This window comes from Clarias gariepinus, chromosome 24 (genome assembly GCF_024256425.1).
Source record: "Clarias gariepinus isolate MV-2021 ecotype Netherlands chromosome 24, CGAR_prim_01v2, whole genome shotgun sequence".
Taxonomy (NCBI): Eukaryota; Metazoa; Chordata; class Actinopteri; order Siluriformes; family Clariidae; genus Clarias; species Clarias gariepinus.
The window spans coordinates 8,520,640-8,546,365 of NC_071123.1; the positions used below are offsets into that span (position 1 = coordinate 8,520,640).

Below are 25,726 nucleotides of genomic sequence, written 5' to 3' on the forward strand. Positions count from 1 at the left end.
GGTGTACCGGTAACAATGTGTCAGTCAGTGTGTAGCCTCGGTCCGTGAGAGGCAGCTGCAGGCCGGTGGGTGAGAGTCTCCACTGCGCTCTGTCTTAGGGTTTAAGGGTCATTTCGACATGTTTGGTGCGGCGATAGTTTTTTTGTTTTAACGCGAAAACTACGCGAAGTTACCCAGGAGGAAGGCTGCTCTTGAAGGTTTATTTGGCTAGCCAGTAAACAAACAAACAAACAAACAAACAAACCGAGACCTGCCTGTTTTGCTTGACGTGTTTTCCTTTAAACACACGAGAGAGAGAGAGAGAGAGAGAGACATGGCAGGTGTGACACTACAGGTAAGGTTTTGGGTGTGTATGGGGGGGAAACAAATGTTAACTTCTTAGCATTTAAGGTTAACTATTACCAGGTTAGCTGGCTAGGCAGGACTAACTCACCTGGCCTGGGGTGAAGCCATCAAACACACTGGAAATCATTAAACTTACATAAAATTAATGTTTACATGATTTAAAGTCATCTAAAACAGTATAATAATAATACTACTTAATATTATTATTGGATAAGTATTGTTTTGCTTATTAAAAATACTCTTCAGTGTAGAACAATTTTTTTAAATGCAAAAACAACCCAACAATACCTGTGATATAATTGAGTGCAATTTATGCTGTTTGCTTTCTCTGATTTTAACTGTGTAATCTTTGTAATGAGTTATCTCTTGAAGCTATCCAGGTGAGCAGGTTTTGTAACATCACTTGTTGTTGCAGATGGTTTTTTCTTTGTCCCAGGACTCACAGGACAAACCTGGAACGAATGTATTAGGCTGTTTATTATATAGATATAAAATAAGCAAAGACAGGATGGGATGAACGCAAGGTCCTTCTCGGAACTATGCCGGATAGAAACGTGAAGGTTGTGGTTTAATAGGTATCTTTAAATTAAATTATAGGCTTATCTAGCATAGGGTTTGTGTAATACTGTATATTTCTGCTCATCCTGTACATTATAGATAAATAAAAGCTTTGTGAGTTAATGAATCACATTTTCTGGTGATTCTGGAATATCGTAACCATGTAGAACCATTTTTTTCTAAAAAGAAAAAAGAAGGAAAAAAGCCTGTTCAGATCTGTCTTTCTACATTTGTCCTCTCTGGACCGGGGTACTTTATGTGCTACTAGGGATCAGTACAGAGATCTGAGTTTCAAGTTAAGCAGGTTGAACCAGCTCTGGCTTCCTCTTGTGCAGATTGTTTTTACTTCCTAACACTTGTCACTGACTTTCTGCTCTATCTAATCTTTATTTTCAATCAAGCGTCTTTAAACTGTTTAATTTTAGAGGTGCCAATTAAAAACAGTATTTTAGGTTGTGCCAATGGCACAATGTGCCAATTAAAAACAGTATTTTAGGTTGTATTCAATCTTTTTACTTTAATTTTCTGTGATTGTAGGAGTAGAAATGGTAAAAATGTTAAATCATGATTTGTTTTTCAGGACATACACCATATCGATGGACACCATGATATGTGGTACACCTTAAATACTAGAGTTGCACGATTTAATTGATTATTTTAGTCTTTCACTGATCGATTCATTTTATTTAATCGATTAGTAATTTTGGAATCAAATCACATGTTTAAAATTATTTAGGTAAACTTTTAAATGGTAAACATACAGTGTGATTCAGTTTTTTGACAGAAAATAGAATGCAAGAGAACCACTTCTGTGGAAAAGGACCTAAAAAAGACTGCCACCTTCTAGTCCCACATAAAAAAATCGCTATCATAATATCCACCAGTGCAATTATCTAATCTCAAAAGGCTGCAATTTATTACAGGTAATTTTCACATGATCAGGAACTTGTGTCAAGTTTCTCAATAATTTAAGTATTTGTTAATTTCCATATGTTTTGCTTTACACTTATTTTTAAAATTGATACAGATCCTTTTCCTCCCTCACATTCTACACACAGCTCCACAAAGACAAAGTAAAAACAAGTGGTTTTAAGTGTTTTATTGGAACAATAAAAACAAAACAAAAAATCATAGAAATATTGCTAATATAAGTCTTCAGACCCATAATTAGTACTTGTCTGCTTGTCAATGCTACAAGCTTAGTAAACTTTTCCTTTGTAAGTTTCTTCCATTCTTTCTGGCAGAATCGTTCAAGCTCAACCATTTCATTGGTGCGTAGACATTTTCAGGTCTCTCCAGAGATGCTCTATTGGATTCAGGTCTGGCTCGGTCACTTCAGGACTTTCACAGAGTGGTTCTGAAGCCACTCCTGCGTTTTCTTGGCGCTATGCTTCAGGTTGTTGTTGGGTTGAAAGGTAAAAACAGTCATCCAAGCCTGAGATCCTGAGCACTCTGGAGAAGGTTATTACTACACCCCCCACACACGCACATACACTTGATACAGCATGGTTTTAAAAAGGTCATGTGCAGTGATTGATTTCCTGATTTCAGGTAGTTAAATTTTCGTCATTAGACCAGAGGATTGTGCTTCTCATAGTTTGAAAATCATTTATGTGGCTTTGAAGCTGGCTGATACGTGCCTTTTAGTGAGGAATGACATCTCTCTGCCCACTCTACCATAGAGGTCTGATTTGTGGAGTGCTACAGTGATGGCTATCCCTCTGTTAGGCTCTCCTGTCTCCACAAGGGAACTCATGATCTCATTTATAGTCACCCTTGGAATCTTGGTTACCTCTCCGACCAAGGCCCTTTATCCCTGATTTTTGTAGTTTGGTGTGTGGCCAAATCTCTTCCATTTGAAAATGACGTAGGCTCCTGTGCTCTCAGGTGCTTTCATTTTTATTTACATTTTCATTTACATTTAAGCTTCTGCCAGGCGCTCTTATTTGTAGTGACTTACAAAAGTGCTTTGAACTTCATTGCAGGCTCAATAGTTAAGACACTGGTACCAGATCAAACTCACCACCACCAAGTTGCCACTGTTGGGCCCTCAACCCTCAACTGTTTAAATGTACAATGAGATAAAAATCCAAGTCGTTCTGGATAAGGGCGTCTGCCAAATGTAACTACTTGAGAAAGTTTCTTGTATCCTTCCTGGATCTGTCTTGACACAATCCTGTCTCGCAGGTCTACAAATAATTCTCTTGACCTCATGGTTTTGTTTTCATTCTGACGTACACCATTTACAGTGTATAATTATGTTCAATTAACTTAATTAGGCACAGGTTGACCACAGTCAACTTGTAGAAGCTTCTTAAGAATGATTGATGGAGAAGGATGCTCCAGAGCTCAATTGCAAGTTTCATAACAAAGGGTTTTTATGTAAAACTGCTTTTTTATTTCTTTTTAAAAATGTTTTATTATTAAATAAAACAGTCACCTGTTTTTACTTGACTGTGTGAATGATATGGAAAAATCTGAATCCGTTTTAAGATGAGTGTGAAACAAAATGTGGAAAACTTGAAAGGGCCGGAAAACTTTCCATCAGCACTGTGCATAACTGTAACTACAACAAGCACTAATTGAGGCACATGGGGAAAGGAATCACTCTTCCTTATGCTCACGCTGTGAACGTTTTCAGTAAAGGAGCAGCAGCAGAAAATACAAGTAATGACTGAAGTTTTTTCACGAAATCAACAGTTAAAGTTATTACTCCATGGCTAATGTAGTTCCTTAAACAAAGAAATAGTGTTGCAATGATTGAGGAGGAAAAAAAATCTTATGGAGGTTATGGATTGCATGAAAGGAAAAAGTGTCTCCCTTTACCAAAGACTGAATTGCAATGCCTTAGGACTAGTTTCAGGTCATTTGTTTGGTTTCTGAGATGTGGTTAGGCTGGAGTTTGCTGAAACTTCACAACCATGGTTAATGATTTTTTTTTTTTTGGTCAGTAGTTACGTAGTTGGTTTCAATTTTATATTTCCCCTCCAGCTTCTCTTTTAAAGCTTATATCATGTTATTTGAGAAACCTTAAGTCCTCTTACTTTAAGACTTTGCTAAGTTTAAAAAAAAAGTGACAAATACAATACAAAATTATTTTAAAAAATGCTAAATGTCATTAAAGAAATTCTCTTCCCTTATTTGGTCTGTTTCGTTCCCGCCCACTCTCTTCTATCATGCTACTTCTACCAACCAGGGAGGGTGAGGACTAACAGCTGCTTCCTCTGATACACAGTTTTGCATCTTTTCAAAGTGCTATCTGCCCCGTTCATGCGTGATTGACAGGGGAGAGAGAGTGGCGCGATCACTCCCACCCTAAGATCATGGGTGGATCATTTTTCTCTAGGGCAAAGATGGCTTTATGGATTTAAATTTGTTATACCCTGAAGCTAGAGTAGATTCTTTTTTCTATTGTGCACCTCAGGAAACCTTTTTTTGATTAAATCCAAACTATAACCTTGGTATAATAATTCTTCTTTTTTACACATAATGGGTATACATATCAGTTGTACTTTTGTAACATAATAATGTGAAGATTAAGTTACTATAGATGATGAACAATTCGTCTGGTAAATCGTGGCAGTGTAATATCAATCAGAGTCAGTGATTTTGCTATCTGATACATTTCTGTAGGGTCGCTGCTTGCGGGGTTTGCCTGATGGCGACCTGCTCGACCCGGTGTTTCAGCAGCGGCTAGAAGATGCCCGTGCTCTGCTCAGGCAAGAGATCCAGCGAGAGCTGAAGATCAAGGAGGCAGCGGAGCGACTGCGGCGTGCTGTCACCAACAAGAAGAATGTCGCTGATGTAGAGGGGCAATTACGCGCCTCCACTCGCAAACTGGAGCAACTTCACTGGGAGCTTCAGGAGCTGAATGCAAGGGCCATGGCTACAGAGAGAGAAACCACCACAGGTGAGACGTTGAGTATATAATGCTATAAATCCTAGGGGCGAGTGCTGCAGATAACCATTAGCTCACTCTTAGACTTTTTATAATAAATTTGTCTCTTCTTGAGAAAACTGGATAAATATTGGACATGGTGTTTGATATGAGACAGTATGTCATGATCAGGCTCACCTTCTTGAACCTTCATACCTTTCAGAAGGAAGCAATTATTATTTGAGCTTTCACTTATTTCTACTAATTTCATTCTTGTAGTTGTGATTTAAATGAGTTGTCAAGATTGTTATTTTTGCTTAAGGCTTAGACTCTGCTCAAGACTTATTTAAAATAGATTGTCTTGGTCCCCCCAAATCCCAGACGCTGCTATTTCTCCAGACCCATGCCACTGGGAGGATGTCACGTCTCCGCTGGGCAGTCGCATCCGCACCCTGAGGAAGCAGCTCAACATGGAGCTGAAGGTGAAGCAAGGAGCCGAGAACATCATCCAGATGTACGCCAGCAGTTCAGTCAAGGTGAGGAGCTACTGCAGCACCTTGTCCAATTAGCACAAATCAGTGCCCTGACAGAAAGCACATATCCATTCTCATCTTTCAGGTTATTACTCATGTTATTGTTTTCCCATGTGATCAACAGCCTTTATTTTGTGTGACCTTGACTTGACTTTTAAGCATGTTTCAGTCGGCCTGAAAGTTTCTTCCTGCTGTAATCGCATATTAGAAGTTCGAAAAGTCTGTTACCAGAAATGTAAAAATGTAAAACATTTTGAAATGTCTGAATCAAAGAAATGCCCTGAATGTGGGAAAAGGGGCAAATCTTTATAAACACTTGAATGTGGTAGAAATATAAAGGGTGATTTAAATCAATTTTTCTTTGAGAGCCCCAGTGAGGGGTTTCTCAGTTGCCATGGTAACAGAATGTCCAAAACTTTTTGTTCTCTTTGAATGGGATGGTAAACTGTAGCAGCTTTTTGTGCTGTACAATATTTTTATGTACAAAGTAGTTCATAAGTGAAGGCCAGCTTTATTTTCTTTTATAAATCTGCTGAAATGTCAACAATTCCGTGTTTTTCTGTCAATATGGGATGCTGTGTGTATATATTAATAAGGAAAAAAATGAACTTAAATTATTTTAGCAAATGGCTGCAGTTTATTATTATTATTATTATTTTTATATGTAGAATATATTTAAAAAAATGTTTTACTAACGTTTTTTGAAATGCCCTTAAAAATTGGGTGCAGATTTGCTGTAATATCTGTTCTTTATCATAACTGTCTGGACAAGTATTAAAAGTTTTTGGCCTCATACGTGAAACTCTCCTCCCCCCTATTTTTCTAAAGTTTTCACCACACCCCTCCTCTCCCCTTTTTTTGGCCGGGTGGACTTATGACCTCTAGTAAAAAAAGACCTTGTGCTTTCCTAGTCCGCACATTCCTAACTTCCTTTCTCCTGCTGTTGCTACTGCTGCCTTCGTAGTACTAAATATCCTGGCAGGTTCTGATTTATGCTTCTACTACCATACCGAGGCATGCAGTACTGAGTTCAGACCCCCCTCTCTCTTTCTCTCTCTCTCTCTCTCTCTCTCTCTCTCTCTCTCTCTCTCTCTCACTCACACACACACACACACACACACACACACACACACACACACACACACACCTTTAACCACGTACCTCCTGTCCTGGGCCTGGCGACAGCATCGGGCCATGTGACTCCGAACCAACCAATGCTGTAGCTCTTTTGTGCGGGCTAGCCAAGCTGGAGAGAACAGCAGCAGCACCAGCACACAGCTATATACCTCTAGTGAAGAGAGAGAAAGAGAGACCGAGAGCTCTATAGAACAGGCAGTTTGAATGAATCCGAAGGAGCAAGGGAGTGCAAGAAAGAATGATGGAGAGAGAGGCAGGATGCAAGGACACTAAACAATAATAAGAAGGTGAGGAATGGCTTTTTAGCCAGTGATGTTGGATAAGATGAGAACTCTCCACCTTGGCTCCAGGCACAAGCAGTCCAGCAGCGTGACCGGGTACGACTAGGGGTGAGAGGAGGATATCAGCATCAGGAGAAAAACCTCTGATGGGGAGAGCGAAGGAAAAGGGAGATGACATTAAGCAGTCTAAAAGTCCACCAAAGATGACTGATGAGCTGTTGAACTGCCTAGAAAAGGGGAGAGCGCTATGGACGGTAGTGTTCCTTTGGATTTTCTGTGCAGTGTTTATATGCCTGTTGGTTTGGACTTGCTTTTTATGTTCTGCATGTTTAAAAAAAATCCAGGGACAGTAAAATGGCAAGACGTTAAAGAAAAAAAAAAAAAACTAAAAAAAAAAAAATATTTTTATTCTTGGCTTTATTCTGACCTCCAGACAGCTGTTTTATCTCTGGCTTGAAATACAATTTCAATCTTTCATTCCATTCAGTCTAGAAATGCATGTGAGACTGCTGAAAAGGCACTGAAGGATAGGCATCTCATATTTCATATTGGAGCTTTATTTGCACAAGGTTTTGAATTTCAGAAACTGAAGGCACTGTCCTGAGACTACAGCTGATTGTTGCTTCACTGTTTGATCATTGTTTACACTGGCTTTACTTAAAGCTGCATTCTGTAATAGTTCAAACACTGCCCTCTATATGCAATACATCAAAACATTGCATGTCATCTCAGCTGTGCTGATTTGCATTATTTGTTCACTTTGAATTTCTTTTGTTGTTTGTTTCTTTCCCGCAAACTGCATTTTAAAAAAAAAAAAAAAAAAAAAAAAAACTTTCTAATTTTAGTTAATTTCATAAATATGCCTTGTGTTAATTATCATGGCTATTAAAACTTTGCAGGCAGTACAGCATGTGTTTGGGTTTGCTTGCCCCTTAACTGGCTGTAATGAATACGATCACTGAAAATTATGGGAAGCTATAAAAGGCCAGGGCAACTGATCTGTTTGTTATCATATTACTTGAGGAAGGTCATTCTCTGTTTTCTGTGCTCACGTTGTTTTCTCTCTTCCGTGTACACTTTTTCTTCCTCTCTGTCGTCTTTCTCATCCCCTGCTTATTGATTGATCTCCATCCATGTCTGATGCTTTCTCTCACTTCCCCTGTCTTTATCTTCCCTCCACTTATCTGCCAATCTCCCTCTCCAGGACCGAAAGATGCTGTCCACAGCCCAGCAGATGCTGCAGGATAGTAGGACCAAAATCGAGCTGCTGCGCATGCAGATTGTTAAAGTGACTCAGGCCAGAGAGGGAGAGCGTGAGGCCTCAGAAACAGACGGTGAGCACAGACAATCAAGGACTCTTCATCAGTTCTACATTACGATGTTCACTACCATAGTAAGTCCCCTAAAAATCTAGCGAGGGTAAAAGCTGCAAAGTGATCAAAAAAATCTTGCACAATAGTTTTTTTTTTTTTTTTTTTTTTTTACTATTTTACATTCTTTGAAATCCAATAGCAGCCTGTTCAGTGTAGAAATGTATGTTTAAATGCAGAATATGCGCTCAAGGTCTTTTATGTAATATCTTAAAATAGATGCAAACAGATGCAGCATTAAGCCCCAGAGCATACTGCTGACAGACATATGTCTGTCATTTTCCGTCTGCTTCTTTTATTCCACAATTATCAATCTGAAATGGGAGTTAAAGCTTGAGATATCAATATTTGTTTTTGAATAGGCAGGGTAATGCAGGTTAACCCAAATGCAGTTAAAAAAAAAAAAAAAATTATTGCATGCACAATTTTGAAACCAAAGACAAACATTTCATATCATAAGAAAAAAATCTATGGTTTAGATTGCTAAATTGAATCGCACAATTCGATGTACTCAACACCAGCAATGGGGAGAATGACATACAATTACATGAAATGTAATGGACATGACATGTTATCTAAAGAAACAGTTAAATGTTTATTAGTGTAAAAATACCAGCCTACAGCTTAATGCATAATATTTGCACTGTATTAAAAAGGGTTTCTGCCCAAGCCTGGATCATGCAGGTTAGCTCTTTAAGCAGAACATAGTAATTTTGCTTAATCACAGGTCTATCTTGAAAGGACCTTCATTGTATTATCCGACATGGAGAACACGTGTGCTCACGAAGTCTGTTGTAGAATTCAGACTTTTTTTTTGGGGGGGGATCATCTCATACAGTGCAACAAGCAATAACATAAAACAATGCTGAAATTACAAAGAGTAAAAAAAACAGTCTTTGCACTCTTAGGTCGGCCTTCTGAGACCATCACCCCACTGGAGCTGCGGATGGAGGAGCTGAGGCACCATCTGAGGATCGAGGCTGCAGTGGCTGAAGGGGCTAAGAACGTAGTGAGGCAGCTCGGAGGCCGCCGAGTTCAAGACCGCCGCGCCCTCGCTGAGGTGTGAGCTTTTAGATCTTTTAATTGTGTTTTGTTGAGCAGTGTTAAAATTGTTGTATGTATGTTTTTTTTTGTTTTTGTTTTTTTTTTTGGTCTGAGCCTCGGTGAGTCCATGTGGTTGTGGATTTATTACACACAGAATAATTATGTTTCTTTTAGTACTTCTTATGTAATACTTGTAAGGCTGTTTAAGAAAATAACTGGGTGTATTGTGTTGGATCTACAGGAAATTTACATGGCATGAAGTTTGCAGTACTGTGATCGATCTGTTACTCCTTACCAAACCTTATTAATCGTATAAGCCACACATTACATTGCCTTTAGCAATTCATGGCTTTATAGATTTTGCAGACTTATAGAATGTTAAAAAAGGCAAAATGGATAATTCATGAACACTTTAATGTTATTAAATGAATGCTAATCATACTTGTTCTGTAGTTGATCCTGTCTCGTGTGGAACATTTTAAAAGATACTTTTAAATGTTTTATAATAATTTTAACAGTAATTTCATGTTCCAGTTTCTGGGAAGGATTATGATGTGCTATTTCTCTGCACATTCTTTTGAATTTCAGTACTGAATTTGAATGTTTTAAAATATGTCTTCAGGCTCAGGCTCGTCTGCAGGAGTCCTCTCAAAAGCTGGATCTTCTGCGCCTGTCACTAGAGCAGAGGCTTATTGAGCTTCCTGCAGACCACCCCAAACTGGCTGACATTAAAGAGGAGCTGACTGTGGGAAGCTCGCCCTACATGGGCCTGCAGAGGGACCGCCAGCGTACTTCACCATCTGCCTCCTCATCCAGCTTCTTCAAACCTGCCAGTCTTACAGGTTTCTTTTTTCTTTTCTCACGAAGTTCTTTGTCGTGATTACCCCTCACTGTAAGGAAGCACCTTCACATAATTCACAGAAGCTTTTGCATAATTCATCCCTACATTGTCTCCATAGTTAAAGATGTTGCAGTATCATGTAGATAGTTGGTGAGATGATCACATCTTTACAAAAGGAGGTCTGGGAATGCACTACTTCAATTATTGTTTGAATTTTAATATGAGAAACCTGGAGAAATATCAAACTATTGACTCCAGATGTTAGTATGATTGTGATTTATTTTTATTTTTTTTGTGTGGCTGCATTTGCTGAACATGGTTTATGTGCTTTTGTGTAGGTCGCCTGGAAGTCAGATTAATGGGCTGTCAAGATCTGTTGGAATCTGTGCCAGGCCGCTGTCGTGCAGCCTGTGCCTCATCCTCCCCCAGCAGCCCCTCGGAAGCCAAGTCTCTGAGAATGAGGACCGGCCTGTCCACACGCAGCACCAACGGCAAGATGGCTAAAACGGACGAAATGTCCAGTAGGTCCTATTGTCCTGATTAAAACAACATCAAAGCAGAAACTGATCAATCTGAGATAAAACATTTAAATTGTGTGTGTTTATTTATTTATATATATATTTTTTTTTACCTCAGTGGAAATCAGTGCAGTGTTGAAGGTGGATAATCGGATGGTGGGTCGCACAAATTGGCGGACTGTTGGCAAAGAGGCCTGGGACCAAAGCTTCAGCATCGAACTGGAGAGGGTTAGTGTCGCAAAGAATGAGTGTTTATTTGTTATTTATGGAACTCATTAATTGACTGCCTTTGTCTGAAATTCTGACCAGGAATTGGTTATCTAATGGACTGAATGGAGGCCTACTGTTAAGTCAAGCAATCCGGATGTCTTTTATGTTTTCATGGTGGAGATTTATACAGTAATAATCATAATCACTTTTAGAAGAGTACACATTAATATGCTCTTGAAGCGAATAAAATGGTCTTTTACCAAAATGGTCTTATACATTTGACGTCAACCGTTTTCTCAAGTATTGATCTCTGCTCCGTAGATGACATAAAAAGAGACTTTTTCTTTTTGTTTAGTATAGTTATAAGCATTTCTGTGTAAATTCCTAAATGTTATTGTTATATAAAAATCTAATTGCTAGCTAGTTATTTCTGTTGTATGACCTCTACCAGGCAGGGACCTTTAACCTGCTTTCTCCAGGACACATGCAGAAAGCCAATGCATCATTTTTAAACTGCAGCTCATGATGCTTCACAGGGAAGCATAACATATTGAGAGGAAAGCACATAAATATCCAGTTCCTCCCAGATGCCTGAATGGTTTAGGGGAGAGAGTAATGCCATGCCTCCCACCTAGAGAGCAGGGTCCAATTTATCTTGTACTCTGGGCGGTGGATGGCTGTGGCATCATTAACATTCAAACTTCTCTCCTGGCAATAAGGTTGATTGCTTTTCTGTTGTACCCTTGAGAGCATTAATAATGTTTAATCCAGATCTGATATCTACTCTCCTCCTGTTTCTTAGATTCTTTTCTGCTCTAAGATATTGCAATATTGGTAATTTTACATCCATGATGAAGTCCTGGGAACTCCAAAGTGGAGGTTCTAGTCCTGACCTCACTTGTTGAAGTTAATACACTTTATCTTGTCCTTATTAGTGACTTTCCTAACAAAGAGTAATCAGCTTTTCAGGGCCTCGCATTTTCTGCAGCTAATCCTGTCCTATTGGCCTCAGAGGCTGAAAAAAGCAAGTTGCCAGTGTATGTCTGTTTTCAGTTTTGGATCCGGGGTCATCATCAGGCTGACGTAGTTATGTTTGTGAGGACCAAAAACATGATCTTCAGTGCGGTCGAAATCTTTGCTGCAGCGAATTAAGTGACGTTGGTCCAGTCCACATTAGATGACCTGTTCTGCGCAACAGTTTAAAACTTAATATTAAGATATTGCGCAGAATACAATGCATGTACGCATACAATGCTATCGAACAGGGTGCATGGGCGTGGTTTTAATATGATTTAAAGGAAAACTGCAATGAATGTCTGAAATGCTGAGACCACAAAGCGTTCATGTAGGTGTCTCTGCCTTTGTAGTCTCGGGAGCTGGAGATCGGCGTGTATTGGCGAGATTGGAGAGCTTTGTGTGCTGTCAAGTTTCTGCGTCTGGAAGACTTTCTGGATAACCAGCGGCATGGCATGTGCCTTTACCTGGAACCGCAAGGCACACTGTTCACCGAGGTAGGACTGAAACAGACTGAAAAATACTTTGCATTTTTGTGTGACATGAATTTTCTGGGGGGAATAATTCAGTATGAAGCAGACATACAGTATGTGTTCAGGCTGTTAATTACAGCTCGATTTAAAGTGGGTGCAAAAACCTGAAAAAACGTCCTCTTTCCTATTGATTTTTTTTTTTTTTTTTTTACAGAAGAAACATTTTCATTTGATAGCACTTTGCTGTAACAATAGCTGAGCTTCCAAATCCCACCGCCTGTCACAGAGTACATGTTTGCTGTGGCACAGTCTGATTGTCTGTAGAATGACAGCTTTTGTTCTATGCATAGATGAGATACAATCTTTTTAGAACAAGGAGCACACAAGTACTGTACGTGGAAACACTGATGGAACTATGCAATATAAAATGCACCACAAAGCTGTCATAACCCTCCTGCAAGCACAAAACACACAGTATTTCATCCTGCAGTTACTCGTATCAAAAGGGAATAAAGATGATGGGCCGAGTCATATTTTTTTTTACTTGTAATGTAAGGATACACCATGATTTGCTACATCATAAACTTATCAAGAGGGGATAAGGATTATGGCTATACAGTTTTTCCCAGCTTGGAATTTATATACTCATACATTTATTCTATATACAAGCTTGTTATTATTACTATTATCTATACTTCAAATACTTTATATTAGCATTGCTAATTGCGTTAATAAATCCAATCTGAAGTGTATTTTAATGATTTTAAAATGTTTCTCTATTTGTTATCTCCCTGCAGGTGCGATTCATCAACCCCGTCATTGAGCGGCATCCGAAGCTACAGCGGCAGAAGCGTATATTTCCCAAAGAGAAAGGTGTTTTTTTTTGTTGTTGTTGTTTTTTTCTTTCTGTTTTTTATTATTATTTATACAGTGCTTAATATAGGTACACGCTTGACTTGTTTTGTGTAAACATATTCCTTTTCTCAGTGCAAGTAAATGTCAAGTCAGTGTGGTAATCATACACACACTGGATAAAAGAGATTAGGCGAAAACATCCTAGATAAAAAAACATTATTAGAAAAACATTTCAACATCGTATCCTGAAGACATTTACATTATTTGATAAGAACTTTTATTCTGTATTTCAGGTAAAAACTTTTTGCGGGCAGCACAGATGAACATGAACTTCGCCACATGGGGTCGACTGATGATGAGTGTGTTGCCACCGTGCAGCAGCACCATTACTGCAATGAGCCCCCCTCTGACTTCTACCGATCTGCCTTCTCCAACTCCACCCCGACAGCCCGCTCTTCTCTCTCCTCCATCTGCAGAAAAAACCTCCTCATCCACCCCTCCTCCACCAGGGTGAGTTCAGAGTCATATGCAGCAAAATGTAGCAATTTCCATTATTTTATATTTTTCACGTTGTTGTTTTTTTTTTTTTTTTCATCACGCTCCTTGCTGTTGTAATGCCTACAGCATAAATATCGTTTGTTGATTTGCTTGAACGCTTTATGCTTTTAGAGACTCAACAATCGTGAAACTGAACTTCAGCGAGGAGCGACCTCCCAAACCCCCTCGTCTCTACCTGACCAAGGCAGAAAGCCCTGGTTCAATGGTAAATTCATATGTACCCAGTATACTGATTATAAGTGTCTTGCACTTGTTTGAGTTAAGATTTGTCATTATTCTTGTATGTGTTATAATATTTATATAGAACTTGAAGAATAACCAAGCTGAAGATTGTAGAGGCAGAGCTGTGCAGCAGCCCAAGTACGTTGCCATCAGCAACATCTGTTCAACAGATCAAACACTGTCTCGCTGTCTCTCACATTCACACCTCACTCTACCGCTTTTTCCTCCCATGCACGTTTTATTTCATCACTTCATCACACTTCAATTTTTAGTGTCTCAACTCAACTTCTCAGTTCACACTTCATCATGGTCTGTCTGCTGTCTCTATTTCAGGCGAACACATGAGCTGCAAATGGATGATTTTCTCTGTATCTCTGTCCTTGGTAGAGGCCACTTTGGGAAGGTATATCTTTCTAGCCCTCAGCTAAACTTTTCAGAGTTTAACCTGTTTGTTTTCAGGACCAGTGCAATAAAATATTCTCGTGTGTGTGGTTATAGGTGCTGCTCGCTGAGTATAAGCGCACAGGAAAGCTGTACGCCATCAAAGCCTTGAAGAAAGGTGACGTGGTGACGCGTGATGAAGTAGACAGGTGACATTTTCACTGTGAAGTTACAGTTTTGTCTTCATCAAAAATATATAAAAGGGGTTGAAAATACTGTGAAGCTACATCATTAATTTGTTTATGCTGGACTCACTTATAGCTGAAGTTTATTAGAAATAACATAACTTGGAACATAAGAAACTATGTTCATTTAATTGTTGTGCTCATTTGACACGAGTCAACACAGATCACAAAGCTCCCTCAGAGTGTGTGTATTAAAGCTCCAGCTGAACACTTCTCAGATAATGCATCCCCCCATATCTCAATGAGCTACTGCTGAGCCATGCCTTTGCAGAACTAAGCAGCAAGCCCTCTTTATATGATGTCACAATAGGAGAAAAATGTATCAAATTGATTTTGGTCATTGCAAAAAGGATAAATAAAAAAAAAGCAGGGAATGTTTTTGTTTGTACACACACACACAAAGGAGACTCATCTGAATATCTAACAATGACTTAAAAGATAATTTTGCATAATAGGTCAACTTTAATGCATGTATTGATATAAGCCTTTTTTCTGTTTTCCCATCGCGGAACGCGTTTCCCCTTCAGTCTGATGTGTGAGAAGCGGATTTTTGAGACCATTAATGCATCCCATCACCCATTTCTTGTCAACCTTCATGGCTGCTTCCAGACGTGTGACCATGTGTGCTTTGTTATGGAGTACTCACCTGGAGGTGACCTGATGACGCACATACACGCCAGCATTTTCACTGAACGCCAGGCCAGGTATATATCATACAAACACTCTTAAATGGAGGCATGGACACTTCTTTTTTTTTTTTATTGGTACATTTTCTGCACTTAATTTATTTTTTATTACGTTTATAAATGCTGGATAAAATATTGCTGGTCATTTTGGTCATTTATTTATTTATTTATTTTAATAAATTGGTGTTACTCTCTGTATTATGTTCCCTCATAGTGGAATTAACTTAATGGTAAATTTTACAAAAAAAAACAAAATGAAGTTCTACATTACATTTACATGAATACTATGTATATTAATAAGAGTTTGTGCGTTATACAAATTGAGAATGTGTTTGCTTAAAATATTTAGAGTTTTTATTACTTTTTAGTTGCTTAGAGCTCAAAAACAAACTTGTTGTGAACCACAACATTTACATTTTACATTTATGTAAACCAATATTACTTAAAGCTTCCTTTATGTTGCCGTTAGATTTTATGCTGCCTGTGTACTCCTGGGTCTTGAGTTTCTGCACCTGAACAAAATTGTTTACCGGTAAATATTCCCTTTGTGGTCTTGGTTTAAAAGAAAAAAAAATACAAAAATATAACCTGAGTGACTTTAGAGTAAATGCTGAATTCCAGTGCATTCTTCAACAGGGACCTGAAACTGGACAATCTTCTAATGGATTCTGATGGCTTTGTGAGAATAGCAGATTTTGGACTTTGCAAAGAAGGTACAGTAATGCCAAATTATTTATGGATCAGATTTTTTTATAAAATTATATACCTATAATATATAAATATATATTATACCTTTTGAATTAGATTACAGTAAACCACCCATAATGTATTTAAGACATGCAAGAGCAAGTAATATGTAAAGTTATATTTTATTTTGTGAAAACATGGGTTTATTTTATAGTTTAGTTGCTCAAGATTTCTTTTAATTCCTTTCTTTTAATAAATTTACATGACTTCAACACCTAAACAGATGGAGAGTTGTATAAAATTTTTATACCTCAAGCTATTGATAAATCAGTATATATTAAATAAATGGCAGGCAGAATGGGAACAGGTCCAAAACAACAATTTTTTGTTGTCCAGTGATGGGAAAGATGCTTTCCCCCCTTCAAATCAAGACACAACCAGGTTGTGATATAACGTGCCGTATAGGCCAAACAAATTTAACCCATGCATTTTTATTAAAGGATGAAGAAGCTTAAAAATGTCGGCAGTGTAGCATTACTCATAACCATAAAGCATATACTTTCGATCTGCCCAAGCTTTAATACCGTAAGAAACCAATTTCTTCCAGAACAAGATTTAATAAACATATTCTGCAAGAGAAAACCAGAAAAACTTTTATAATTCTTATCAAAAGTGCACCTGAAGAACTTGCTGTAAAGTCTTGGCCATGCTATAATGTGATATTTATTTATTTATTTATTTATTTATTTATATTTCTTCTTGTTATTTTTATTTACTTTTCCACAACACTTTAAATTCCTTACATTATAATATAATATTATATTGATTCGAAGCTGGGAAGCTGATATGGCAATAAACCCTAATACAAAAAAAAAAAAAGGAAGAATTTAGGCATTAATTACAGCGTCTGCTACTTGTTTTACATTCTTCAGGAATGGGAAACGGTGACCGTACGTCCACCTTTTGTGGAACTCCAGAATTCTTGGCCCCTGAGGTTTTGACAGACAGCACTTATACCCGTGCTGTGGACTGGTGGGGCCTGGGCGTGCTCATCTACGAGATGCTCGTGGGAGAGGTCTGTATCCTTAAAACAAATTTAATTTATAAATAAGTAGTTTAAAGGTGAACAGTTTAACACTGAACCATCCAATTATGTGCAATTAAGCTTCAGATGAAAACTTCTCTATAACTCAAAGCACATTCTCTGCATGTATTTAGTGAACATTTAATAGACACTCTATCAGTGCTTTATCTGTGTTGATAATGGAGCTGAAAATGGCTTTTACAGCTTCCTTTTCTATTTCTGTGTAATCAGTGTAACAGTGTATACTCGAACCTTTGCCACAAAATGAAGTTGGGAAGAATTGGTCCTGTATTTACTTTAGGAAAGGCTTTATTGTGTGTTCAAATTTGCAGGAAATTAGGAAAATGTAACTTTATTATTATTAAGTGTTAGAAGGAGTGTCATACTAACCTTTAAGGGTTATTGTTAAAATATACAGTATACATAGAGTATATTATTTTAAAATATAAAATAATTGTAATATCTAGAAAAAAAAGGAATAATATTTGAGTATTGCTGGTCTGGGTCAACAAAATATGAGGCAAATAAAATTTCTTACCATTCCCTAAAAGAACATTGTTATTAACCCAGTTATACATGCTGTTTGGTTGGAGTTGTATTTAATTTTAAAGAAAAAAAAAATACTAAATTGAATCCTGACTGATTCAATTTCATATTTATCGCATTTGATCATGAACAGCTTTGAAGTGACTTTTATTAATGGTTTTTACAGCACACATGGTGTCAGCTTGCCTAGATGAAATATAGCTTCCTTGAGGGGAAATTAATGTGCTGGCGCCAAAATGCATAGTCACTCTGTCACTGACAAAAAAACAAAACAAAAAAAAACAGAAAAAAAAAACATTGCTATCTGACACACAGTATACTACAATAATGCCAGCTATCGCTCTGTTCCTCCCTCTCAGTCTCCATTCCCGGGCGATGACGAGGAGGAAGTATTTGACAGCATAGTGAACGATGAAGTGCGTTACCCCAGGTTCCTCTCCCCAGAGTCGGTCTCGATCATTCAGAAGGTAAGTCTGCATCTCCAGCCCCTATATTTTTCCCAGATCATCCTTATGCTGAACTCAGGATCCTTACAGGGCCATGTGTGTGGATTCTGTAAGCAATTTAAAATGCAAAGGGCTCTTGCCTTCACCTCAAGAGAATTATAGTGGCTGACCGTGGTAAAAAGTTAAACTGTCACACTGCCACAGCAACATGTGTATTTTAAGAGTTAATGAAGCTTATCAGGGTGTTCAGTTAAAGTCTATACAACTTATTGAAGTTTTTATGGGGGAATTGGTTAATGTATTCTTTAGGTATTAAATTGCTCAGTACAGTTCAAATACTGTCTATTTTTATAGGTTTGTAATGCCAGTACCTAGAAATATACAAATTTCTGATTGGCTAGTGATTGGACACAATAACTGCTTCCTTATATCTCTGCCTCTTATTTGCTTCTGCATGATCTATTTGCATACATTTGGTATGAAACTTCGACATTGTCCTTTACTTAAGTAATATAACCAGTCTTAAAATATTTCATCTGCGAGTATGGATAGACTGTGGTATTTTATGCAGTTTCTTGATGATGTGTATAATTGAGTGTGTGTGTATGTGTGTGTGTGTATATATATATATATATATTATATATATATATATATATATATATAAAGTATAGCGAGAGCGAGATAATTCCAATTAGTTTTCGGACTTCAGGTCACATACCAACTGGAGCGCCTGTTGCTGGGTGTTCTGGGAATATCTGAATCTCCCTGGTATTCTGGTCTTTTCTTTTTGACCGGATTTATGAACTGGCTTCCTAAACTGTTTTTCCTTTAACTTTCTACCCGCCCCCCAGAGATAGGGCTGATATTTACTTACATTCTCTATTTAAGACAACATTGTATTTGCAAAGCCATTGACAGTGTCCGATTGTTGTAATGAATGCATAAAATGACATGTTGTAATTGTTGGTTGATGCTCTTATTTACTGCCTAGCGGTTCATTAAATTAGTGAAATCTTCTTTGTCACAGCTGCTGCAGAAAAATCCAGAGAAGCGACTCGGTGCCGGCGAGCAGGACGCTAACGAGGTGAAAAGGCACAGATTCTTTCAGGTGACTTTCCCGCACACTCGTGACACGCCTTTCCTAAACATGATTGATAATGTATTTACACTCAGTTGATTTGTAAACGCGCAGGGAGTGGACTGGGAGGCCTTGCTAGCCAAGCGAGTGAAACCTCCGTTCATGCCGAGCATCAAAGCCCCGGGTGACGTGAGCAACTTTGATGAGGAGTTCACCCGCCTAAAGCCCGTGCTCACTCCTCCGCACACGCCCTTCCTCCTCACGGCCGAGCAGCAGGAGATCTTCGCGGATTTCGACTTCTCCTCGCTTCACTGACTGCCTGAGACTCAATGGACGAGTGGAACGTGACACACCGAGGCTCTGTCCTAATCCTGCCCGAGCTCTGTTTTTTTTTTTTTTTTTTTTTTCTTCCCTTCTTTCTCTCTATCTATGCAGTTGAACCAAGTGAAGCTGATTCACTGTCACAAAGCTCTGTGCTTTTTTTTTCTCCGCTACTGCCTACACTGGTTTGGGCTTGAGCTACATCCGAGTTTCTTCTGATGAAGAAAAGTAGCAGCTGCAGTGTCGCTGTAACTGGCTGCTGTTCTGCCTCCGAAATGAAAGAGAACCTGTCATCACTGTTAGCTAAGCTTTTTCCCATCTGCAATGACTTGCGACTGATTGCCCTTGTGTGTTGAGTGTTTGCGCTTGTGTGTCTGCTGTTATTGTAGAAAAACCATGCTGTATGAAATTTTTTTTAACCCCACTGTTTGACCTTTCACCTCTCACAAAGCACTGGTGTCCCTACTGGTTTTGATTCCAGCCGATTCAGATCCACGCCTCACTGCACCTGTTTATTCAGTGCATCGTTGACTGTTGGCTATGGATTCTTCTTGGTTGGTTTAAAAAACCTGAGCTCTGGAACTCTAGAGGCTTGTGCTGTCTGCATACAACTGAAGCTTTGTTCAAAGAAGCCACCAGTCATTGCTTGTTACGTTTAACCTTTCTCTCATTCATTATAGTTTCTGCAGAGCTCTGATGCACTAAAGCTGAGTAGAAAATGAGGTGTTGGTTATGTATGGATAAAAGGATTTATTATGTTTAAAGATTTGCCCCTAAATGAATGACCAAATGCTTAAAAAAAAGGACTCTAGCCTCGTTTTCTATCCATTGCATCTGTAGTGTAGACAGCACATGTTTCTCTACTTATTACTTGTAATTGGAGGAACAGTGACCTAGCAGGTAGCATTGCCTTTACAGAGCTCCAGTGCCGCTGCAGGTGGGTAGATCAGCTGTGATATATTTAATGGAAGTCTAAGGGCAGTTGTTGAATCCTAAACATCTGTATACCACTAATGAAAAAAAAAAAATCTGAGGATTAATTATATTGATTTATACCTTTTCATTTACAAATTTACTTGACTGAACACTTTTTCTTACTACTTTTCTTATACATATTTGTTAACAGAATTCAACAACTTCTCCAAACTTACACAGGACATCACATCTCTTGTCCGATGAAGTCGGTCAGTTAATCCAGTTGTGAACGCAACTGCTTAGTTGAGTCGTGAATTTTAAAGGTGCAATGAGTTGTTTTGCTAACTGATGTTAATTAACTTGATCAGTGAAATCCAAAGTAACCTACATACTTTTCCAGAACACACTTTAAATAGTCACGTGAATGTTGTTAACACTCAATGATATTTACAGTATTTAACATTTAATTTAACAAAATTTATATATTGTACCTTTAGGCTAATGAAATTTAAATGTTTCAATCCATTGGCTCAGCATGGTGTGTGTGTATGGCTCATTTATAGTCTCTCTGTTTATTTTAAGCATCTAATGTGTTTGTGGCCTTCCAGCTCCCTATCGAGCCCTGTATCATGCTCTACACATCTTGTAAGTGAATTTGTCTAGATTTGTGTTTTTTTTTTTTTGTTTGTTTTTTTTTTTGCTGGTAATTGCTATGATGCAGAGTTCTGAAGTAATAGTTTACTACTGAACAGTGATACTGTGAGCAGAAACACTAAAGTATTTAAATGGGACTCGCCCTTTATACATGCCAAATGAAGGAAAAAAAATATATATGTATATCCAAACTTAAAAGAAGGGGATGAATGTATTTTCACAAATAAAATACACTATGTCTAGATTTGTTCAGTTTATTGAATACTGCCACTGCGACTCAGTACATCATTGCATGTCACAAAAAAACCTTGCATAAGCAACTTTTAATCAAAGCCATGATGATACAAGTCTATTGGAATTCAGCACGAATACCGAAACAGTCAAGTGCAAATTTGTTGGAAGTGACTTTAAAAGGAGAATAAAATTATTATGAAAGTTATTGCTTGTTCCTTTTAAGCTTTTAAAATAGCTCTCTATTGCACAGAAGACATTCTAATGGTTTGATCTGTAAAGGAGCGACAGTACTGAACGTATTGCAACGGTTCAAAAAACATCGTAACAAAACAGGTTAAAAACTGAAAACAGTCAAAAACTTATACATGCTCTCTCTTTTTAAATTGCTTATTCATAGGTAGTATGAAAAAAAACAGGCTGTATTTATACAAAAATAATTAACAGGTTTGTTTTGTAGTATTTTTATATACAGACCCTGTGTGATTGCTAGTCGGATTTTTATCAAGTTTTGTGGTATTGTTAAACATTCTTACAGCCAAAATTAAAAACCATATCTGATTGTCAATTTCTTAAATTCGGAACAACAGAAATTGCAACATGTTTATAAAAACAAACCAATGACACAAAAATTGCCAAACAAAAGGATCTTAAAGTAACGTTGTCTCAAAGGCTCTGAGGTTTGCACCGGGCTACAAGTTCACCCAGAGCAATGCAGGAATAAGTTGAAGGAGTCTTGGTATTCCTGGATGATTTAAAGAGCTTTTATGAGTTATTAAAGAACTGACAAGATTTTAACTGAATCCTAAAAGTCTGTGAATTTTGATGGTACAATTATATCTAGTTTTTAAATGTATTTTATTTCCAGCTGCGATTAACAGAAAAGAATCGTTTCCTCACTACCTTGACTAAGCCGATCTGACAGCTTATAACTGGAAATCCATGTCGGAAATGTTGTAGCTTTACTGTTATGAAAACGCTGACCTGCAGACTTTGTTCAAATATGCTAAATAGACGTCTACTCACAGAAGAAAAATTCACCATATCAACACGTTTACATAGTGCATCTGATATACAGGGTAAACTGTTGTTACTATAGAAACGAGCTAGAACAAGTGCATGAAGTGGTGTGAACAGGAATCCACACTGTCTCATCTGACCAATCAGAATCAAGAGATGCTTTCTGCACCTTTCCTATTGAACTATATTTATGATCAGGGGAAAATTTGTGCCTTAATACAACATTCAACACACCTGCCTGATAAAACTATTCAAACCTGCACCGAATAACCTGATAGAAAATATGCAGTGTATGTGTGAACTACTTTGTTCATTTAATAAGTGCTTTACGCAATAAGTGCTTTTTAAACTAAAACATTTTTATTAATAGAGGGCTATATGTATATATTAGTATGCTTTAATTAAACTTTCCACACTGAAGAGTCTAAAAATTATAGAGTTATTTTTCCAACCCTGCTCCTGCAGGACTTCCTGCCTTACGTTTTTTTTTTCACCTAATTATTTAAATCGCTAATTAACATCCTATAGATATGAACTGTGCAGAACAGGGAGTCGTCCAGGACTAGGATTAAGAAACACTGATGCTGCTGTAAAAATTCCACACCAGTCACTTACCCTGTCTCTATCATCATGTTAAGCGATATTTGTGCTCCTTAGCTTTATTAGCCAGATGTTTCTTTGTGCCATAGTAAAACACGACACGAGGTATTCTTGTGAAGATTTGTAAGTTAAGTGAGTAATAAAATTAGTTTAATCTTTCTATCCCGATCGTTATCGTAAACGAGCGGTTAATATTGTAGCGAAAAAATTAATAGATCTGTGACGCCGCTAAACCATTCTCCGCTTTAAAGATTACGTTTTTTAAAAAATGCAGCTGCAGGGCACTGATAACATTTCCATAGCCATCCAAATCTCTTGATTAAATCAGATTTGCTGGAAATGAGGTTCTACATGGTTCCAACTACAGTTATGTCCATGCATTTAAGAAGAATCACTACAGACCAGGAGGAAATAAAAGGAGTGTATTTAGAGCTGTACTTCTAACCAAGAAATAGACTTTTCTATTGTTCTGTAATTCTCTATAGTGTTACTGTACAATGTGCAGGTCGCTTGATCGGGGGGGGGGGGATCTTGATCTTAATTGTGCTTTAAGCGGGATCGCAGCCTTGCCTGAAGTAGACTTGCTCCCACACCACCGTGCTCCACACGCAGAAGAAGCTCCAGAGGTTGCGCAAGGTACCGCGGTCGAAGGGATTCTCGTCGATGCCGCAGTGTTTGAGGTAGGAGATGCGGTGACGGGACATGAACTCCCAGGTGGTGGTGTTCAAAGACACCAGGTAAAGGTGGGAGCCCAGCAGGAGCAGCACGGTCAGCGCCAGCAGCGCCACCACCGCGCAGGTCACCAGCAGCACGCTGTTCGATTTCAGCCACACCTGCCACGTCGCAGCGTCGCTGAAGCCCGACCTGAGCGTGGAGTAGAACGTAGATTCGGGTTAATCTGTAACATGCAAAGCTGCGCTCTGTTCCATTTTTCAAACAGTAAAATAATTAACGGTATCTTTACTTTGTCTAAGGATTTTTAGTACCGTCCCAGAACGGCATGATTCATTATGTGTTTTTTCATTTTTTATTTAAATCAGGATGTTGGGTGGCACAGTGGCGTTGCACCTCCATGGTCGAGGGTGTAGCTCCGGGTACTCCGGTTTTCCTCCAAAGTCCAAACAGATACAGGGTGGCTAACTGATTGGATTGAGTGTATAAGTCACCCCGTCCAGGGTGTACCCTGCATAGTATCCTTGGGATAAGCAACCATGACCATAGCTACGTTCCGATCGGCCTGAAGTACCCTGCAAAGTACACTACACGGTGTTCAGCCGTGTTAAGTGTGATTCCAAACCGCAGGTTTCAAGGTTCGAAAAAGGATTTATATATTTTTTTATCATTATTATCAAAGACGACACAAATATTTAGCGTTATATAAGCGAGTAATCTGTAAAAAAAATAAAAAAATAAATCTCTGTACAGTGAAACCTCGGATTACGAGCTTAATTCGTTCCGTAAGCGGGCTCGTATTCCAAAACACTCGTAAATCAAATTTAATTTACCCATAGGAAATAATTGAAACTTAAATTATTTGTTCTACAGCCCAAAAAAATAAATACATAAAAATAATTAATACAAAATATAAAGTAAAAATAAAACAAATTAACCTGTACTTTACCTTAAAATTTTTTTTTTATAAATCCCGACAGATAAGGGTTTTCGTTTGTGCACGCAGGGTGTATGTGTGTAAAATGTGCACGCGCGCACACACACACACACACACATTAACGGATAGACCGTTTTTAAAAATTAGCAAGGAACATTCCTAGTCACACTCACGTGAGCGCATACTAACAGGATCACTGCTGTAAGTAAAACAAAAAAAAAAAATTAAACAGCTCCTCACCTTTGAAAACAATCGCGACAGAGAGAAGTTTGTGTGTTTGTTTGGCAACCTGAGAGAAGGGGAGCTGAAGGGGGGCTCGCTCGCGTTTACGGCCTCCTTCTCTCAGGTTGCCAAACAAACACACAAACTCTCTGCCTTACACAGACACAAACACACGCACACTCAAACACTGCAGGCACTAAGACCCAGCAGGGGAGACGATAGGTCTCGGCTTTACAGCTCCCCTTCTCTCAGGTTGCCAAATAAACACACAAACTTCTCTCTGTCGCGATTGTTTTCAAAGGTGAGGAGCTGTTTAATTTTTTTTGTTGTTGTTTTACTTACAGCAGTGATCCTGTTAGTATGCGCTCACGTGAGTGTGACTAGGAATGTTCCTTGCTAATTTTTAAACGGTTTTAAAAATGGTCTCTCCGTTAATGTGTGTGTGCGCGCGCACGTACATCACACACACACACACACAGCGTGTGTGTGTGTGTGTGTGTGTGTGTATTCACGCAGCAGGAGAGGCGATTACCTACAATTCTGCTGCTGCAAGATAGAAAAACCGTTGGCTCACTTGTGATGATGTAACGCTCGTTGTTAAAACAAGAAGCGCATGCGTGAAACATGATACTCGGTACTCATAAACTAAGACAATGCTCGTTTTTTAAGTCAAAAATTATTAAAAATTGTTGCTCGTCTTGCGAAACACTCGTAAACCGCGTTCGCAGGGTCTTCCGAATGGGGGAGTTTTGTCGAGGGAAGTTTCCTTCACCGACATTCACTGCGTAGGGAGTAGGGAGCACCCTGTGAAGTAGACTTCGGAAAGGAACGCAGCCCATGTACAGGATGACCGGTATACAGAATGAGTGAGACATCTATGTTGTGTTTGCTTTGTTACACACACTCACCAGGCCATGTGTAGCCCCCAGAGCAGCACGACGAACTGCACAGCCAAGTAAAGCACAAACCAGCGATGGTTCCTCTCCCCTACGCAGTTCTCGATCCACGGGCAGTGATGATCATAGCGACGCACGCAGTGCTGACACGTCTGGCAGTGTTTGGATCTCATCGGTTGCTGCGAGAGAAACATGGACGGTAGGAATAAACCATACAGAGGCAGACGGTATAGCCAGAACAAGTTAAAATGGAGAGTGACACACACACA

The 25,726-nt window shown here is 38.6% G+C and overlaps 2 protein-coding genes across 3 annotated transcripts in view; one reads left to right on the forward strand and one right to left on the reverse strand.

The window, feature by feature from the left end:
- On the forward strand, positions 1 to 21,121 carry pkn3 (protein kinase N3). 2 transcript variants are annotated; one of them, XM_053485242.1, is made up of 22 exons: positions 1 to 334; positions 4,537 to 4,813; positions 5,162 to 5,316; positions 7,936 to 8,065; positions 9,010 to 9,161; positions 9,768 to 9,987; positions 10,325 to 10,507; positions 10,623 to 10,732; positions 12,082 to 12,225; positions 12,999 to 13,074; positions 13,350 to 13,566; positions 13,726 to 13,819; positions 13,919 to 13,974; positions 14,170 to 14,239; positions 14,335 to 14,426; positions 14,990 to 15,166; positions 15,618 to 15,680; positions 15,785 to 15,861; positions 16,768 to 16,910; positions 17,825 to 17,932; positions 18,939 to 19,019; positions 19,104 to 21,121. In XM_053485242.1, exons 1-22 carry the CDS (start codon positions 314 to 316, stop codon positions 19,302 to 19,304), a joined length of 2,847 nt encoding a protein of 948 aa, XP_053341217.1. In that variant the 5' UTR covers positions 1 to 313; the 3' UTR covers positions 19,305 to 21,121. The 2 variants fall into 2 exon arrangements, with proteins under 2 accessions (XP_053341217.1, XP_053341218.1); XM_053485243.1 differs by lacking the exons at positions 1 to 334; positions 4,537 to 4,813; positions 5,162 to 5,316 and adding an exon at positions 6,594 to 6,985.
- zdhhc12b (zinc finger DHHC-type palmitoyltransferase 12b) overlaps positions 21,120 to 25,726 on the reverse strand; it is a 10,214-nt gene continuing 5,607 nt past the window's right edge. The window contains exons 4-5 of the mRNA XM_053485244.1: positions 25,470 to 25,636; positions 21,120 to 23,594 (exon numbers count right to left, since the gene is read on the reverse strand). Of these exons, the coding sequence (XP_053341219.1) occupies positions 23,279 to 23,594; positions 25,470 to 25,636 (483 nt within the window). The 3' untranslated portion in view covers positions 21,120 to 23,278. The remainder of the gene's footprint in view (positions 23,595 to 25,469; positions 25,637 to 25,726) is intronic.

Coding starts and splice junctions, on each gene's coding strand:
- pkn3 (XM_053485242.1), top strand. CDS start 314: ATGGCAGGTGTGACACTACAG. Junction 4,814..5,161: donor AGAGAGAGAAACCACCACAG/GTGAGACGTTGA, acceptor CCCAAATCCCAG/ACGCTGCTATTTCTCCAGAC. Junction 13,820..13,918: donor CAGAAAGCCCTGGTTCAATG/GTAAATTCATAT, acceptor ATATTTATATAG/AACTTGAAGAATAACCAAGC.